The 18342-nt window shown below is 44.7% G+C and overlaps 1 protein-coding gene across 50 annotated transcripts in view; it reads left to right on the top strand.

Annotated features, from left to right (window-relative positions):
* The window catches only part of LOC110506206 (neogenin), a 216073-nt gene that overhangs the window by 175859 nt on the left and 21872 nt on the right, over positions 1-18342 (top strand). For 27 of the 50 annotated variants that reach the window (XM_090222984.1, XM_090222979.1, XM_090222989.1 and 24 more), the window contains exons 11-17: positions 61-199; positions 355-404; positions 5356-5500; positions 7106-7216; positions 8158-8352; positions 8887-8982; positions 17909-18141. In XM_090222984.1, coding sequence (XP_090079110.1) covers positions 61-199; positions 355-404; positions 5356-5500; positions 7106-7216; positions 8158-8352; positions 8887-8982; positions 17909-18141 — 969 coding nt within the window. The remainder of the gene's footprint in view (positions 1-60; positions 200-354; positions 405-5355; positions 5501-7105; positions 7217-8157; positions 8353-8886; positions 8983-17908; positions 18142-18342) is intronic. The other 23 variants (XM_090222960.1, XM_090222972.1, XM_090222964.1 and 20 more) reach the window with 1 other exon arrangement.

The raw sequence follows: 18342 nt of genomic DNA, 5'->3' as shown, positions 1-18342 counted from the left end.
ATAAATCTACAGAAGCACTACTTAACTTTGTGTGTACCACCTCTCTTCTCAACCTCTCAGGACATAGACGCTGGAGCTCTGTCCTACACCTTGATGGGTCTGAAGAAGTTCACAGAGTACAGCATTAGAGTGGTGGCCTTCAACAAGCACGGTCCGGGAGTGTCCACAGGAGACATCACCGTCACCACCCTGTCTGATGGTAAGCATGGGACAGATGAAGGAGCGGAACTCTTCCTCTCTCATAGGAGAAATGGGTAGTCTCCTTTCTGAAGAGGAAGATGTTAAAGACCTGGTGTGTTGAGGTGATCTCTCTTGAGTTCTAAAGAGTAAAACACCTTGTTTTTACCCCTACAGTCCCCAGTGCCCCTCCTCAAAACCTCACTGTGGAAGTTCACAACTCAAAGGTAAGCACAAGTCAGCCACTTCTCTTTAGCACGCAGACACTCTCCCTACCTCTCAGGTGATGTGATAGCTGTGTGCCTAACCCTGTTTTCCATGCCATTAGCTCTTGTCAGTGGGCTCAGCTTATACAGACTGCTAGCGTTGTGCTTGAACCCTGTATCGATCCACCCAGCAAGCGGCTGGAGACTGGGCCTGTCTGAAGGCTTTCGTCTCTCTCTATCACAACTCCTACAGCCTCACACATCTAGAGGCTCATCTCACACAGGAAGGTTTTCTATCCAGCTCACTTGTGTCCGTTTGTGAATGAGTCAGGAGTCAGGACCTCTTGCTGCTGCAGCACATGGAGATGTGTTAAACTGAGTCAGGACCTCTTGCTGCTTGGGGTATTTAGTACCACTGTAGAGATGGGCGGTGTGTATTTAGTACCACTATAGAGATGGGCGGAGTGTATTTAGTACCACTATAGAGATGGGGGGTGTATTTAGTACCACTATAGAGATGGGGGGTGTATTTAGTACCGCTATAGAGATGGGGGGGGGGTGTATTTAGTACCACTATAGAGATGGGGGGTGTATTTAGTACCACTATAGAGATGGGGGGGGTGTATTTAGTACCACTATAGAGATGGGGGGTGTATTTAGTACCACTATAGAGATGGGGGGTGTATTTAGTACCACTATAGAGATGGGGGGGGGGGGGTGTATTTAGTACCACTATAGAGATGGGGGGGTGTATTTAGTACCACTATAGAGATGGGGGGTGTATTTAGTACCACTATAGAGATGGGGGGTGTATTTAGTACCACTATAGAGATGGGGGGTGTATTTAGTACCACTATGGAGATGGGGGGTGTATTTAGTGTCACTATAGAGATGGGGGTGTATTTAGTGTCACTATAGAGATGGGGGGTGTATTTAGTACCACTATAGAGATGGGGGTGTATATTGTACCACAATAGAGATGGGGGTGTATATTGTACCACTATAGAGATGGGGTGTATTTAGTACCACTATAGAGATGGGGGTGTATTTAGTACCACTATAGAGATGGGGGGTGTATTTAGTACCACTATAGAGATGGGGGGTGTATTTAGTACCACTATAGAGATGGGGGGTGTATTTAGTACCACTATGGAGATGGGGGGTGTATTTAGTGTCACTATAGAGATGGGGGTGTATTTAGTGTCACTATAGAGATGGGGGGTGTATTTAGTACCACTATAGAGATGGGGGTGTATATTGTACCACAATAGAGATGGGGGTGTATATTGTACCACTATAGAGATGGGGTGTATTTAGTACCACTATAGAGATGGGGGTGTATTTAGTACCACTATAGAGATGGGGGGTGTATTTAGTACCACTATAGAGATGGGGGGTGTATTTAGTACCACTATAGAGATGGGGGGTGTATTTAGTACCACTATAGAGATGGGGTGTATTTAGTACCACTATAGAGATGGGGATGTATTTAGTACCACTATAGAGATGGGGGGTGTATTTAGTACCACTATAGAGATGGGGGTGTATTTAGTACCACTATAGAGATGGGGGGTGTATTTAGTACCACTATAGAGATGGGGGGTGTATTTAGTACCACTATAGAGATGGGGGGTGTATTTAGTACCACTATAGAGATGGGGGTGTATTTAGTACCACTATAGAGATGGGGGGTGTATTTAGTACCACTATAGAGATGGGGGGTGTATTTAGTACCACTATAGAGATGGGGGTGTATTTAGTACCACTATAGAGATGGGGGGTGTATTTAGTACCACTATAGAGATGGGGTGTATTTAGTACCACTATAGAGATGGCGGGTGTATTTAGTACCACTATAGAGATGGGGGGTGTATTTAGTACCACTATAGAGATGGGGGTGTATTTAGTACCACTATAGAGATGGGGGGTGTATTTAGTACCACTATAGAGATGGGGGGTGTATTTAGTACCACTATAGAGATGGGGGTGTATTTAGTACCACTATAGAGATGGGGGGTGTATTTAGTACCACTATAGAGATGGGGGGTGTATTTAGTACCACTATAGAGATGGGGGTGTATTTAGTACCACTATAGAGATGGGGGGTGTATTTAGTACCACTATAGAGATGGGGTGTATTTAGTACCACTATAGAGATGGCGGGTGTATTTAGTACCACTATAGAGATGGGGGGTGTATTTAGTACCACTATAGAGATGGGGGTGTATTTAGTACCACTGTAGAGATGGGGGGTGTATTTAGTACCACTATAGAGATGGGGGGTGTATTTAGTACCACTATAGAGATGGGGGTGTATTTAGTACCACTATAGAGATGGGGGGTGTATTTAGTACCACTATAGAGATGGGGTGTATTTAGTACCACTATAGAGATGGGGTGTGTATTTAGTACCACTATAGAGATGGGGGTGTATTTAGTACCACTATAGAGATGGGGGTGTATTTAGTACCACTATAGAGATGGGGTGTATTTAGTACCACTATAGAGATGGGGGGTGTATTTAGTACCACTATAGAGATGGGGGTGTATTTAGTACCACTATAGAGATGGGGGTGTATTTAGTACCACTATAGAGATGGGGGGTGTATTTAGTACCACTATAGAGATGGGGGGTGTATTTAGTACCACTATAGAGATGGGGGGTGTATTTAGTACCACTATAGAGATGGGGGTGTATTTAGTACCACTATAGAGATGGGGGGTGTATTTAGTACCACTATAGAGATGGGGGGTGTATTTAGTACCACTATAGAGATGGGGGTGTATTTAGTACCACTATAGAGATGGGGGGTGTATTTAGTACCACTATAGAGATGGGGTGTATTTAGTACCACTATAGTAGCACGGATTTAGAAATGGATTCAGTCTGACTTGCATCTAGAACTGGTTTGTGACCTTATTTGTTCTGTTAACTGGTCAATCAGATCAGGTTTTACTTTGTTCTTCCTTTGTCAGACTTGTCCTGTATGTTACTGTTTGATACCAGTAATGAATGGCCTTATATGGATGAATATCATTATAAAATACATTTCTAATTAGATTAAAACACAAAATGCAATTTCTCATTTTAATTGTTTAATTTGCTCTGTCCTGTGGGCCGTGTCAGTCAGCCAGGCCTGAGGGGTGAAAACTAACATACAAGGGGAAGTGTAGTCTCAACATGTGAACCACAACCCCCCCCCCCCCCCCCCTCAATTTAGCTTGTATTTTAGAGAAGGGGGGAAGGGGGGAAGGGGTGAGGGGAAAGAATGTAGCTGAAATAAGAACGCACTATAAGAGAATGGAAATGAACTAATTGAACACACTTAGCACAGATTTAATTAGTGCTGTTCCCCCAACTCACAGATGTGTGTTAATGTTGGCGCGCCTGTGTGTGTTTTTGTGTGTGTGTGTGTGTGTGAGCGACAGTGGGGTAGTGTTAATTAACTCCTCTCTCACGCTGAGTTCCCCCCACCCGTCCCTTCACACACACACACACAGTCTACAGTATCTCTCCTCCCTCCTTCCACACCATCCCACAGTGCACTGCAGGGCCTGCAGCTAAGGACCTGAATCTATCGCTCTCTCTCTCGCTGGGAGCCACTCCTCTCACCAGGGCTCCTCTCACCAGGGCTCCTCTCACCAGGGCTCCTCTCCTCCACTCTTTATTTATTATGAATGTCTTTATTTCCTCCTTTCTCCAACAGACAGCCTGTTCTCTTCTCCTTCACCACTACATTACACTCTAACATCAGTCTGTTTTAAGACTGGTGTAAGGCTTTGTGAGGCTGGTATAAGACTGGTGCAAGGCTTTGTGAGGCTGGTATAAGACTGGTGCAAGGCTTTGTGAGGCTGGTATAAGACTGGTGCAAGGCTTTGTGAGGCTGGTATAAGACTGGTGTAAGGCTTTGTGAGGCTGGTATAAGACTGGTGTAAGGCTTTGTGAGGCTGGTATAAGACTGGTGCAAGGCTTTGTGAGGCCGGTATAAGACTGGTGCAAGGCTTTGTGAGGCTGGTATAAGACTGGTGCAAGGCTTTGTGAGGCTGGTATAAGACTGGTGCAAGGCTTTGTGAGGCTGGTATAAGACTGGTGCAAGGCTTTGTGAGGCTGGTATAAGACTGGTGTAAGGCTTTGTGAGGCTGGTATAAGACTGGTGTAAGGCTTTGTGAGGCTGGTATAAGACTGGTGCAAGGCTTTGTGAGGCCGGTATAAGACTGGTGCAAGGCTTTGTGAGGCTGGTATAAGACTGGTGCAAGGCTTTGTGAGGCTGGTATAAGACTGGTGTAAGGCTTTGCAAGGCTTTGTGAGGCTGGTATAAGACTGGTGCAAGGCTTTGTGAGGCTGGTATAAGACTGGTGTAAGGCTTTGTGAGGCTGGTATAAGACTGGTGCAAGGCTTTGTGGGGCTGGTATAAGACTGGTGTAAGGCTTTGTGAGGCTGGTATAAGACTGGTGCAAGGCTTTGTGAGGCTGGTATAAGACTGGTGTAAGGCTTTGTGAGGCTTGTATAGGACTGGTGTAAGGCTTTGTGAGGCTGGTATAGGACTGGTGTAAGGCTTTGTGAGGCTGGTATAATGTCGCCTTTTGACCTTACACCAGCCTTGGTCAGGTTAGCCCTGTGACGTCAATGTCACTGCGAGTGGTGTTACTGGACACCAATGGTGTGTATTGCCATAACCACCCACTCATTGCCCTAGTGTGATTTTTATCTGCAAAGTCCTGTGGTTGTCATTCCACCTCTAAAGTCAATGGTGGTAGCTAGAGATTATTCAGTATTGTCCTTGGGTTGGGCTCGAATCCATTGCAATTCAGGAAGTGAAATGACATTTGTGAATGGAAAAAGTTGACATTGAAAACAGTGGGTCAGTTTTCTGTGAATATGACCATTTCCCTGTGGTTCAGCAGTAGAAACTGTAACCCCCCGTGTCTTAGACTATGTACTCACTGTGTGTCGTTCCACCCTCCTACCCAGAGCATCATGGTCCGGTGGCAGCCCCCACCACCAGGCGCCCAGAACGGCGAGATTACTGGGTATAAGATCCGTTACCGGAAAGGGACGCGGAAGAGCGAGGCGGCAGAAACCACGGGAGGCACCCAGCTCTTCCAACTCATCGACGGTAAGCTCTCCTATAATACCAAGTCACGTACTCATCACGTACTCATCACGTACTCATCACGTACTCATCACGTACTCATCACGTACTCATCACGTACTCATCACGTACTCATCACGTACTCATCACATGACTTATCACATGACTTATCACATGACTCATTGTGTAGTTGAATTAGTCATGCACATGCAGTATCTTACATGGGAAATAATGTGATTATTGATTAGCGTGTACTAAAACAAGTCTAGTTTTCAGATAGGCCGAAGACTCTGTGGCTACTGCTGGTAGTTTAACTTTTAGCCAATTGGAAGTTTCTAAGTTGAATACTGTGGTCCCATAGGACCAGATGTTGTATCACTGGAGCGGTTTTCATTTGAGCCTTTTTTTGTCTGGCGTGTTGTTTGGAGTCATCATTTTCCTTCATCGTCTGTGTTACTTCAGACAGTCACCTGTTCTCAACATCTCACATCCAAACTGATACTATACCGTTACTGTAGTACAATAGATATCAGACTGTAGCGACGGCAATGAATATTACATGTTGTCTCAGCAACTTTTCTGGCCCCGTCTCACGCTGTGTGGTGCAGCATCAAAGAGAATACACACTTGAAAGTCAAACCCAATTTATATTTGGGGTGCAACATGGGTGTTTGTTGGTTCAAAGGCACTTAAGCTAGAGATTTTCTTTCTAGAGCCTTGGAGTCCTGGAGTGTCTGGGTGGTTTTCAGCAGTCTGCCTCAGGGACAGCCCGTAGTAGTGAAGGGAGAGACGACACGATTAGCATTTAGCGTCCAAACAGATAAGTCCAATCCGACTCTTAAGAAAATGTTTGCACCAGTTAGCGCAGATACATGTTCTTTAAAGACGGCGGGCGGTTCCCACCACTTTGAATTTCCAAAACACGCCCGTGGCGGTGATGTAGCCGACCCAGCAATGTGGCTGGGATGGTGGTCCAAGCAGGGATCCAGCTCCACACACTCCTCCAGGAGTGAACAGTCTCCTCTTTCTTCTCTGAGTGTTCTATCGGGAACGGCTTGCTTGGGCTACATTCAAACTGCTCATGTGTAAATTCCCCCACAGACGAGTCGTGATCAATGGCAGAAGGTTTATCTCTATCAAACCCATTGGATTGGAAAGAGGGAAATTATAATTGCGCCACGACGACGAGTTCTCTCTTGATCCCACCCCTGACAGAGTTATAGATTTTCCCTTCACACAAGCAAAGAAATATTGGACTTCCTCTTGAAATATTACAGCTTCAAATATTTAGTGTGTCTGCATGCCCAGCTCGATGAGTGGTGGAGTGAGGGATGCACTGCTAGTACATCCTTTAAGAAGCCCACTGAAAGGAAAGTTTGGACAGTTTTCTAACTGCAGAAACTGATGGACCTAGCCTATGGCTGATTCTGCACACAAACCCAATTACATTTCTTGGTCTGCCTGTCAAAAGAGCGCACTACTTGTTCACTTCGCCTCAAACATTTCAAAGCACTTGATTGAGGGGGGAGTGAACAAGATGAGGGCGCACTTTGGGTAGAAGAGGGAGGAATGAACTGGGCTTCCTGTCTGACTCTGACTGATTTTCTATCTGTGTGTTGTTGTGGTCAGGTCTGGAGCGGGGGACAGAGTACACGTTCAGAGTATCAGCCATCACAGTGAACGGCTCCGGGCCCGCCACAGAGTGGAGCACCGCAGAGACCTTCGAGAGCGACCTGGACGGTAAAACGTTTTCCTTACCTCTTCCTTTAATACACTGACCAGTCAAATCCCTCTACCTCAGCCCTGATCCTTACCTCTTCCCTTAATATACTGACCAGTCAAATCCCTCTACCTCAGCCCTGATCCTTACCTCTCTTCCCTTAATACACTGACCAGTCAAATCCCTCTACCTCAGCCCTGATCCTTACCTCTTCCCTTAATATACTGACCAGTCAAATCCCTCTACCTCAGCCCTGATCCTTACCTATCTTCCCTTAATACACTGACCAGTCAAATCCCTCTACCTCAGCCCTGATCCTTACCTCTTCCCTTAATATACTGACCAGTCAAATCCCTCTACCTCAGCCCTGATCCTTACCTCTCTTCCCTTAATACACTGACCAGTCAAATCCCTCTACCTCAGCCCAGATCCTTACCTCTCTTCCCTTAATACACTGACCAGTCAAATCCCTCTACCTCAGCCCTGATCCTTACCTCTTCCCTTAATACACTGACCAGTCAAATCCCTCTACCTCAGCCCTGATCCTTACCTCTTAATACACTGACCAGTCAAATCCCTCTACCTCAGCCCTGATCCTTACCTCTTCCCTTAATACACTGACCAGTCAAATCCCTCTACCTCAGCCCTGATCCTTACCTCTTCCCTTAATACACTGACCAGTCAAATCCCTCTACCTCAGCCCTGATCCTTACCTCTTCCCTTAATACACTGACCAGTCAAATCCCTCTACCTCAGCCCTGATCCTTACCTCTTAATACACTACAACCCTCTATTAATGTGGTCTCATTGCTACCTTTATATTTATGGTTTAGTTTTAATGTATTTTATTGTCTTGATTCTAGTCTAAAGTATATGGAGTGTTTAATATTTGTTGTGTTTAATTTCTTTATTGTGTTATAATTTGAGGTAAGTTTGATCTCCTGAGTTTTCCTCCCTCCAGAGTCCAGGGTGCCAGACATCCCCAGTTCGCTACATGTGCGCCCGCTGGTCAACAGCATCGTGGTGAGCTGGACCCCGCCGGAGAACCAGGACATGGTGGTACGAGGCTACACCATCGGCTACGGCATCGGCAGCCCCCACGCCCAGACCATCAAGGTGGACTACAAGCAGCGCTACTACAGCATTGAGAACCTAGGTGAGCACACCCTGTTGTTGCCCTCTGGGTTGTTGCCCTCTGGGTTGTTGCCGTCATAGTTGATAGTGTGTTGTTGTGGAACCATGTTCTTGATGCATGACTGTGAACAGTCTTTGACTGCATGGCTGGCTGTGCTTCATAGTGTCCTGTAGCCTACTGTAATTACAACATGGTTAGGGGGAACCACTATGATAATGTTGCATAATTTAGCTTTTCATTAAAACCCCAACGAGAGAATGGGTTTCAATATACACCTTTTGTCAAGATGATGAATATCCTGATCCTATGAGGAGAGGGTCTCAGGAGTCTGGACTTGATTAGCTACATTATTTCATAACGCGCTCTCTCTCTCCCTGGCCCTCTCTCTCCCTGGCCCTCTCTCTCCCTGGCCCTCTCTCTCCCTGGCCCTCTCTCTCCCTGGCCCTCTCTCTCCCTGGCCCTCTCTCTCCCTGGCCCTCTCTCTCCCTGGCCCTCTCTCTCCCTGGCCCTCTCTCTCCCTGGCCCTCTCTCTCCCTGGCCCTCTCCTTCCCTCAGACCCCAGCTCCCACTATGTGATAACCCTGAAGGCCTTCAACAACGTGGGGGAGGGGATCCCTGTATACGAGAGCGCCATCACCAGGCCACAGTCAGGTAGGACATCTACACAATACCCCTACACCCTGAATACTGGAGTAATGGAATGGTCTCATGGACACACCCTAAATAGCCTTACCAATGAGATGTTCACTAATACCCTCCATACTGGACTGGTGAAATGGTCTTTTAATGGAGAAGTTGTTTCATCCATAAAAACGTATGCTGGTATCGTTTCTGTTTGCTGCCATATTTCAGTGGGGAGTGAGAAGTCATTTAACTCCCTTAAAAAAGGAATCTGACTGTAGTCTTTGACCAATGTTACATCACCACCACCACCATCATCATCATCGATTAAATATACCCTGACGTGGCTTGACTCTAAATAACTTCAGAGATACGCTTACTAAAACCTAATGTGTTTTTTATTTGACCAACTAGAGCCTTGACTTTATATTAGACATTATTCCTCCTGCATTCATATGGTGCAGTTTACCTTCCATCAAACCTGATCGTCAGACCTGATCGTCAGACCTGATCGTTAGGATCAACTTGTCAGAGAGCATCTCTGACCTGCCATTCTCTCTGTGGTAATTGACTTTCCCTTTGTCACAAATATCACTGCACAAAACAAGTGGTCCCGGCTCATCTCAGGCCTGTCTCCCAGAGAATAATAAGGAAATACCCTCCAATCCAGATTTCTCTAATCTGAGGACAGCTACTCAGACAATTAGCTGATATTTAGGTCACAATACCAAATGCCAACAATTGAACACAAAGTATGAATTGCTAGCAGGAAGTCGCTGCTCAACATAGCTCTGTAGAGTATGCCACATTTTTTGACACCCGTAAGATGAGGGAACTAGGAGTGTAGGCTGTACCCTGTGTCGAGGCACCCCCAGGGAACTAGGAGTGTAGGCTGTACCCTGTGTCAAGGCACCCCCAGGGAACTAGGAATGTAGGCTGTACCCTGTGTCGAGGCACCCCCAGGGAACTCGGAGTGAGGGCTGAAACCCATGTCGACTTTAAGCCAACCCCTTGTCACCCCCTCTCTGTTTTGATGAGCCAGTTTGTCTGTACTTGCACTCTGCTATCCCAGCATGCACTGCTGTGCAGGGACAGGATACCGGATGACTGAAATGGCATCAACATGCTGCAGGGGGCAATCCACACACACACACGCACACAGAACACACACACATACATACATAGCACTGTGCAGAAGCGCGCACGTACACGCACACACCCCTGCTGTGGCTTTGGCAACCCTCTGTCAGATCCAGCTCTCCTCTCAACACAGAACCAAAGCCCTCCAATACAGTCTGCAGTTTGAATACACCAGTGAGTTGCTCCACGAGCATGTTCATTGGATGAAAAAGTTTGGAATAAAAGACTGGTTGACCTAGATAATGTTTTGACTTAAAAGAAGTTGGGAGAAGTTGGAAGACATCTAGGAGTGTTGTTTAGGGACTGATGTATTATAGTAAATATCCAGTGGGAAGATAACCTTGGTGCAAAACATATGCAGGACTGACTTGAAAAGGAGATTTTCAATCTCAATGTGACTTTCCTTTATAAAGCATAAATCAAACCAAAGCAGAATAAAAACCTTCTCCTATATGTGGCATCTGATAACTGACTGAAATACGTGGAGGGGGGTTTCTTTTTGACAGGTAGGAACATTTAATTCAGAGCACTGTAGGCTACTAAACCCAGGCTGGTACAGACTACTGCTGCAGACACACAGTTCTCAGAGTGGAAAACAGATGCCATTTCCATGCCACCTAAAACCACACCGTGTTTCCAGGACCACCTCCATGCTTCCCAGAAAGAGAGAGAGACACACACACACACCAGTGCAATAATGAGCATGCACAATGACTTGTAAAATGGAGCGGGGAGGAGAGAGGGAGCTGGATAGAGGGGGGGTGAGTTTGGGGGAGGTAGGCTACACCAGATGACTAGAGCTTTTTCTAATTACCACTGGACCCTGGTCAAAATCTAGAGTCCAGGGCTGGCGCAGAGCATGGCGTAACAGCCTGACCAGCCTGACAAGCCTGACAAGCCTGACCAGTCTGCTCATTGCTGCCATCTTGAAGCGTTTAGTTGGCATTGTGGCGACTTGAGCCAGGGAACCACTTGTTACTGCCTCTCTCACAACACCAGTGTTTACCATGCGTCCATAATGAGTACACACACACCTCAGCAACCCCCTGGAGGACATTGTAGTGAGGGAAGCAGGTGGTTGGACATGTGCTCACAGTGGCTAACTGTGTTTAGTTACATAACAGAGGTATCCTCCATCTGTAAAGAGACGTGACCAGGGTAACATTCTTTATCCTCCATCTGTAAAGAGACGTGACCAGGGTAACATTCTTTAGGGAGGTATCCTCCATCTGTAAAGAGACGTGACCAGGGTAACATTCAGTAGGGAGGTATCCTCCATCTGTAAAGAGACGTGACCAGGGTAACATTCTTTATCCTCCATCTGTAAAGAGACGTGACCAGGGTAACATTCAGTAGAGAGGTATCCTCCATCTGTAAAGAGACATGACCAGGGTAACATTCAGTAGGGAGGTATCCTCCATCTGTAAAGACACGTGACCAGGGTAACATTCTTTAGGGAGGTATCCTCCATCTGTCAAGAGACGTGGCCAGGGTAACATTCAGTAGAGCGGTATCCTCCATCTGTAAAGAGACGTGACCAGGGTAACATTCAGTAGGGAGGTATCCTCCATCTGTAAAGACACGTGACCAGGGTAAAATTCAGTAGGGAGGTATCTTCCATCTGTAAAGAGACGTGACCAGGGTAACATTCAGTAGGGAGCAACTATATCATTAAGTAACACAGACATAGATGATGCTAATCAATCCCAGATAGAACAGACATCACTAATCTAATCAATCCCAGATAGAACAGACATCACTAATCTAATCAATCCCAGATCAGACCATAATTTATCTAATCAATCCCAGATAGATCAAGCATCACTACATTATTCATAGGTGAAGACCAAGTCAATCCATTTGAAGTTGTCAAAACTCCCTTTCATTGGCGTTTAATATCCCTCGCCCTTGACACACGAGATCCGCTGATAGGCTACATGAGCAACAATGAACAGATGAATAATTCCCATTTCACTTCTTACATGCATAGAGTTTGAACACAGCGTCAGTGTAGGGCTTTTCCTTGTGAGTGACATGGCTCTATATACAGTCCTATTGTGATTCAGCTATAGTAAATGTAAAGTAGTGCCTGTATTCACAGAGACACTGTAAAGTAGTGCCTGTATTCACAGAGACACTGTAAAGTAGTGCCTATATTCACAGAGACACTGTAAAGTAGTGCCTGTATTCACAGAGACACTGTAAAATAGTGCCTGTATTCACAGAGACACTGTAAAATAGTGCCTGTATTCACAGAGATAATGTAAAATAGTGCCTGTATTCACAGAGACACTGTAAAGTAGTGCCTGTATTCACAGAGACACTGTAAAGTAGTGCCTGTATTCACAGAGACACTGTAAAGTAGTGCCTGTATTCACAGAGACACTGTAAAGTAGTGCCTGTATTCACAGAGACACTGTAAAGTAGTGCCTGTATTCACAGAGACACTGTAAAGTAGTACCTGCATTCAGAGACACTAAAGTAGTGCCTGTATTCACAGAGACACTGTAAAGTAGTGCCTGTATTCACAGAGACACTGTAAAGTAGTGACTGTATTCACAGAGACACTGTAAAGTAGTGCCTGTATTCACAGAGACACTGTAAAGTAGTGCCTGTATTCACAGAGACACTGTAAAGTAGTGCCTGTATTCACAGAGACACTGTAAAGTAGTGCCTGTATTCACAGAGACACTGTAAAGTAGTGCCTGTATTCACAGAGACACTGTAAAGTAGTGCCTGTATTCACAGAGACACTGTAAAGTAGTGCCTGTATTCAGAGACACTGTAAAGTAGTGCCTGTATTCACAGACACTGTAAAGTAGTGCCTGTATTCACAGACACTGTAAAGTAGTGCCTGTATTCACAGAGACACTGTAAAGTAGTGCCTGTATTCACAGAGACACTGTAAAGTAGTGCCTGTATTCACAGAGACACTGTAAAGTAGTGCCTGTATTCACAGAGACACTGTAAAGTAGTGCCTGTATTCACAGAGACACTGTAAAGTAGTGCCTGTATTCACAGAGACACTGTAAAGTAGTGCCTGTATTCACAGAGACACTGTAAAGTAGTGCCTGTATTCACAGAGACACTGTCAAGTAGTGCCTGCATTCAGAGACACGTTAAAGTAGTACCCCGTTTTCAGTCACTGTAAAGTAGTGCCTGTATTCAGACACTGTAAAGTAGTGCCTGCATTCAGAGACACTGTAAAGTAGTGCCTGTATTCACAGAGACACCGTAAAGTAGTGCCTGTATTCACAGAGACACTGTAAAGTAGTGCCTGTATTCACAGAGACACTGTAAAGTAGTGCCTGTATTCACAGAGACACTGTAAAGTAGTGCCTGTATTCAGAGACACTGTAAAGTAGTGCCTGTATTCAGATACACTGTAAAGTAGTGCCTGCATTCAGAGACACGTTAAAGTAGTACCCCGTTTTCAGTCACTGTAAAGTAGTGCCTGTATTCAGACACTGTAAAGTAGTGCCTGCATTCAGAGACACTATAAAGTAGTGCCCCGTTTTCAGTCACTGTAAAGTAGTACCTGCATTCAGAGACACTGTAAAGTAGTGCCTGTATTCAGAGACACTGTAAAGTAGTGCCTGTATTCACAGAGACACTGTAAAGTAGTGCCTGTATTCACAGAGACACTGTAAAGTAGTGCCTGTATTCACAGAGACACTGTAAAGTAGTGCCTGTATTCACAGAGACACTGTAAAGTAGTGCCTGTATTCAGAGACACTGTAAAGTAGTGCCTGTATTCAGAAACACTGTAAAGTAGTGCCTGCATTCACATACACTGTAAAGTAGTACCTGCATTCAGAGACACGTTAAAGTAGTACCCCGTTTTCAGTCACTGTAAAGTAGTGCCTGTATTCAGAGACACTGTAAAGTAGTGCCTGTATTCAGAGACACTGTAAAGTAGTGCCTGTATTCAGAGACACTGTAAAGTAGTGCCTGTATTCAGAGACACTGTAAAGTAGTGCCTGTATTCACAGAGACACTGTAAAGTAGTGCCTGTATTCACAGAGACACTGTAAAGTAGTGCCTGTATTCACAGAGACACTGTAAAGTAGTGCCTGTATTCACAGAGACACTGTAAAGTAGTGCCTGTATTCAGAGACACTGTAAAGTAGTGCCTGTATTCAGAGACACTGTAAAGTAGTGCCTGTATTCACAGAGACACTGTAAAGTAGTGCCTGTATTCAGAGACACTGTAAAGTAGTGCCTGTATTCACAGAGACACTGTAAAGTAGTGCCTGTATTCACAGAGACACTGTAAAGTAGTGCCTGTATTCACAGAGACACCGTAAAGTAGTGCCTGTATTCACAGAGACACTGTAAAGTAGTGCCTGTATTCACAGAGACACTGTAAAGTAGTGCCTGTATTCACAGAGACACTGTAAAGTAGTGCCTGTATTCACAGAGACACTGTAAAGTAGTGCCTGTATTCAGAGACACTGTAAAGTAGTGCCTGTATTCAGATACACTGTAAAGTAGTGCCTGCATTCAGAGACACGTTAAAGTAGTACCCCGTTTTCAGTCACTGTAAAGTAGTGCCTGTATTCAGACACTGTAAAGTAGTGCCTGCATTCAGAGACACTATAAAGTAGTGCCCCGTTTTCAGTCACTGTAAAGTAGTACCTGCATTCAGAGACACTGTAAAGTAGTGCCTGTATTCAGAGACACTGTAAAGTAGTGCCTGTATTCACAGAGACACTGTAAAGTAGTGCCTGTATTCACAGAGACACTGTAAAGTAGTGCCTGTATTCACAGAGACACTGTAAAGTAGTGCCTGTATTCACAGAGACACTGTAAAGTAGTGCCTGTATTCACAGAGACACTGTAAAGTAGTGCCTGTATTCACAGAGACACTGTAAAGTAGTACCTGCATTCAGAGACACTAAAGTAGTGCCTGTATTCACAGAGACACTGTAAAGTAGTGCCTGTATTCACAGAGACACTGTAAAGTAGTGCCTGTATTCAGAGACACTGTAAAGTAGTGCCTGTATTCACAGAGACACTGTAAAGTAGTGCCTGTATTCACAGAGACACTGTAAAGTAGTGCCTGTATTCAGAGACACTGTAAAGTAGTGCCTGTATTCACAGAGACACTGTAAAGTAGTGCCTGTATTCACAGACACTGTAAAGTAGTACCCATATTCACAGAGACACTGTAAAGTAGTGCCTGTATTCACAGAGACACTGTAAAGTAGTGCCTGTATTCACAGAGACACTGTAAAGTAGTGCCTGTATTCAGAGACACTGTAAAGTAGTGCCTGTATTCACAGAGACACTAAAGTAGTGCCTGTATTCACAGACACTGTAAAGTAGTACCTATATTCACAGAGACACTGTAAAGTAGTGCCTGTATTCACAGAGACACTGTAAAGTAGTGCCTGTATTCACAGAGACACTGTAAAGTAGTGCCTGTATTCACAGATACACTGTAAAGTAGTGCCTGTATTCAGAGACACTGTAAAGTAGTGCCTGTATTCAGAGACACTGTAAAGTAGTGCCTGCATTCACATACACTGTAAAGTAGTACCTGCATTCAGAGACACGTTAAAGTAGTACCCCGTTTTCAGTCACTGTAAAGTAGTGCCTGCATTCAGAGACACTGTAAAGTAGTGCCCCGTTTTCAGTCACTGTAAAGTAGTACCTGCATTCAGAGACACTGTAAAGTAGTGCCTGTATTCAGAGACACTGTAAAGTAGTGCCTGTATTCAGAGACACTGTAAAGTAGTGCCTGTATTCAGATACACTGTAAAGTAGTGCCTGTATTCAGAGGGACACTGTAAAGTAGTGCCTGTATTCAGAGGGACACTGTAAAGTAGTGCCTGTATTCAGAGGGACACTGTAAAGTAGTGCCTGTATTCAGACAGACACTGTAAAGTAGTGCCTGTATTCAGAGAGACACTGTAAAGTAGTGCCTGTATTCAGAGAGACACTGTAAAGTAGTGCCTGTATTCACTAAAGTAGTGCCTGTATTCAGAGAGACACTGTAAAGTAGTACCTGCATTCAGAGACACTGTAAAGTAGTGCCTGTATTCAGAGAGACACTGTAAAGTAGTGCCTGTAATCAGTCACTGTTTAGCCTTGCAGTCCGAGACCTTCTTATCAATAATGAAAGAAAGCATTCTTCTTTAAAGGTGTGGTAAGTCAGTATGGTATTTGCATTTTTGATCTTGTTGTTCTGTTGCACTGTTGTCTTTCCAAAATAAATTCTGAAGCCAGGTGGCTAAATGTTACTCTGTTGACCTTTACTAGAGGTTACTCTGTTGACCTTTACTAGAGGTTACTCTGTTGACCTTTACTAGAGATGACTCTGTTGACCTTTACTAGAGATGACTCTGTTGACCTTTACTAGAGATTACTCTGTTGACCTTTACTAGAGATTACTCTGTTGACCTTTACTAGAGATGACTCTGTTGACCTTTACTAGAGATTACTCTGTTGACCTTTACTAGAGATTACTCTGTTGACCTTTACTAGAGATGACTCTGTTGACCTTTACTAGAGATGACTCTGTTGACCTTTACTAGAGATTACTCTGTTGACCTTTACTAGAGATTACTCTGTTGACCTCTACTCTGTTGACCTTTACTAGAGATTACTCTGTTGACCTTTACTAGAGATTACTCTGTTGACCTTTACTAGAGATTACTCTGTTGACCTTTACTAGAGATTACTCTGTTGACCTTTACTAGAGATTACTCTGTTGACCTTTACTAGAGATGACTCTGTTGACCTTTACTAGAGATTACTCTGTTGACCTTTACTAGAGATTACTCTGTTGACCTTTACTAGCGATGACTCTGTTGACCTTTACTAGCGATGACTCTGTTGACCTTTACTAGAGATTACTCTGTTGACCTTTACTAGAGATTACTCTGTTGACCTTTACTAGAGATGACTCTGTTGACCTTTAATAGAGATGACTCTGTTGCACGTTCCTTCTAGTTGTAGCTTTCCTTAGGGTGATTATCCATCTTTACTTAGTATTGATTATGTTGAACACAACAGCCCTGGATCAAATCCGTGACAACAGATCGGTATTTGACCCAAGTCTGATCAACAACAGCCCTGGATCAAATCCGTGACAACAAATCGGTATTTGACCCAAGTCTGATCAACAACAGCCCTGGATCAAATCCGTGACAACAAATCGGTATTTGACCCAAGTCTGATCAACAACAGCCCTGGATCAAATCCGTGACAACAAATCGGTATTTGACCCAAGTCTGATCAACAACAGCCCTGGATCAAATCCGTGACAACAAATCGGTATTTGACCCAAGTCTGATCAACAACAGCCCTGGATCAAATCCGTGACAACAAATCGGTATTTGACCCAAGTCTGATCAACAACAGCCCTGGATCAAATCCGTGACAACAAATCTGTATTTGACCCAAGTCTGATCAACAACAGCCCTGGATCAAATCCGTGACAACAAATCGGTATTTGACCCAAGTCTGATCGACAACAGCCCTTGTATAGACAGTAGAAAACCTTGATGTAGCCAATAGCCATGTCTGTTGATCTAATAGAATTTTCTCTCTTTCTCTTCACCCTTCCCAATCCCCTCTCCTCCTCCCTCATTTTAATAACTCATTAACATATTTTCTACCCTTATTCGTAACCCCCTCCCTCTCTCTCTACACCCCGCCACCCTGTTTCGTTTGGACCGGTCTTGCTTTTTTATTTTTATTTTTACCTCGCCACAAAACACACTTTTTTGGTTTGTAATTTCTTCCCTCTTTTCCACCATGTTCTGTTTGCCATCTGTTGTGAACCTGGTGTGTTGGTAACTGCTGGCAGACCCCATAGACCCTGATGTTGATTTGTATGAACTCTTCCATGCGCCATACACACCAGTACCAGACCCCACCCCCATGCTACCTCCCGTGGGCGTACAGGCCTCGGTGCTCAGCCACGACACCATCAAGGTGACCTGGGCCGACAACTCTCTGCCCAAGAACCAGAAGATCACGGACGCACGCTACTACACGGTGCGCTGGAAGACCAACATCCCCGCCAACACCAAGCTCAAGGTACGGTCACGGGGACGCAGCAGCATGGCCCGCAGGGCCCCGTTCAAAACAACACAGCTTTATTATTCCCTCACGGTTCATTTTAAAATAGAAGGTGTCATCAGAGCACAGCATAGTATATGTATTCTACCACTATGCCATTCTAATCATCAGTGTGTTCAGCTATCCCACTAGCAGGGTGATGAATCAATGTGAAGTAAT

This window comes from Oncorhynchus mykiss, chromosome 26 (genome assembly GCF_057628025.1).
Source record: "Oncorhynchus mykiss isolate SJ-2025 chromosome 26, ASM5762802v1, whole genome shotgun sequence".
In the NCBI taxonomy this organism is placed as follows: Eukaryota; Metazoa; Chordata; class Actinopteri; order Salmoniformes; family Salmonidae; genus Oncorhynchus; species Oncorhynchus mykiss.
Note: the sequence above shows the minus strand (reverse complement) of the source record. Positions and strands in the feature narration are given on the sequence as shown.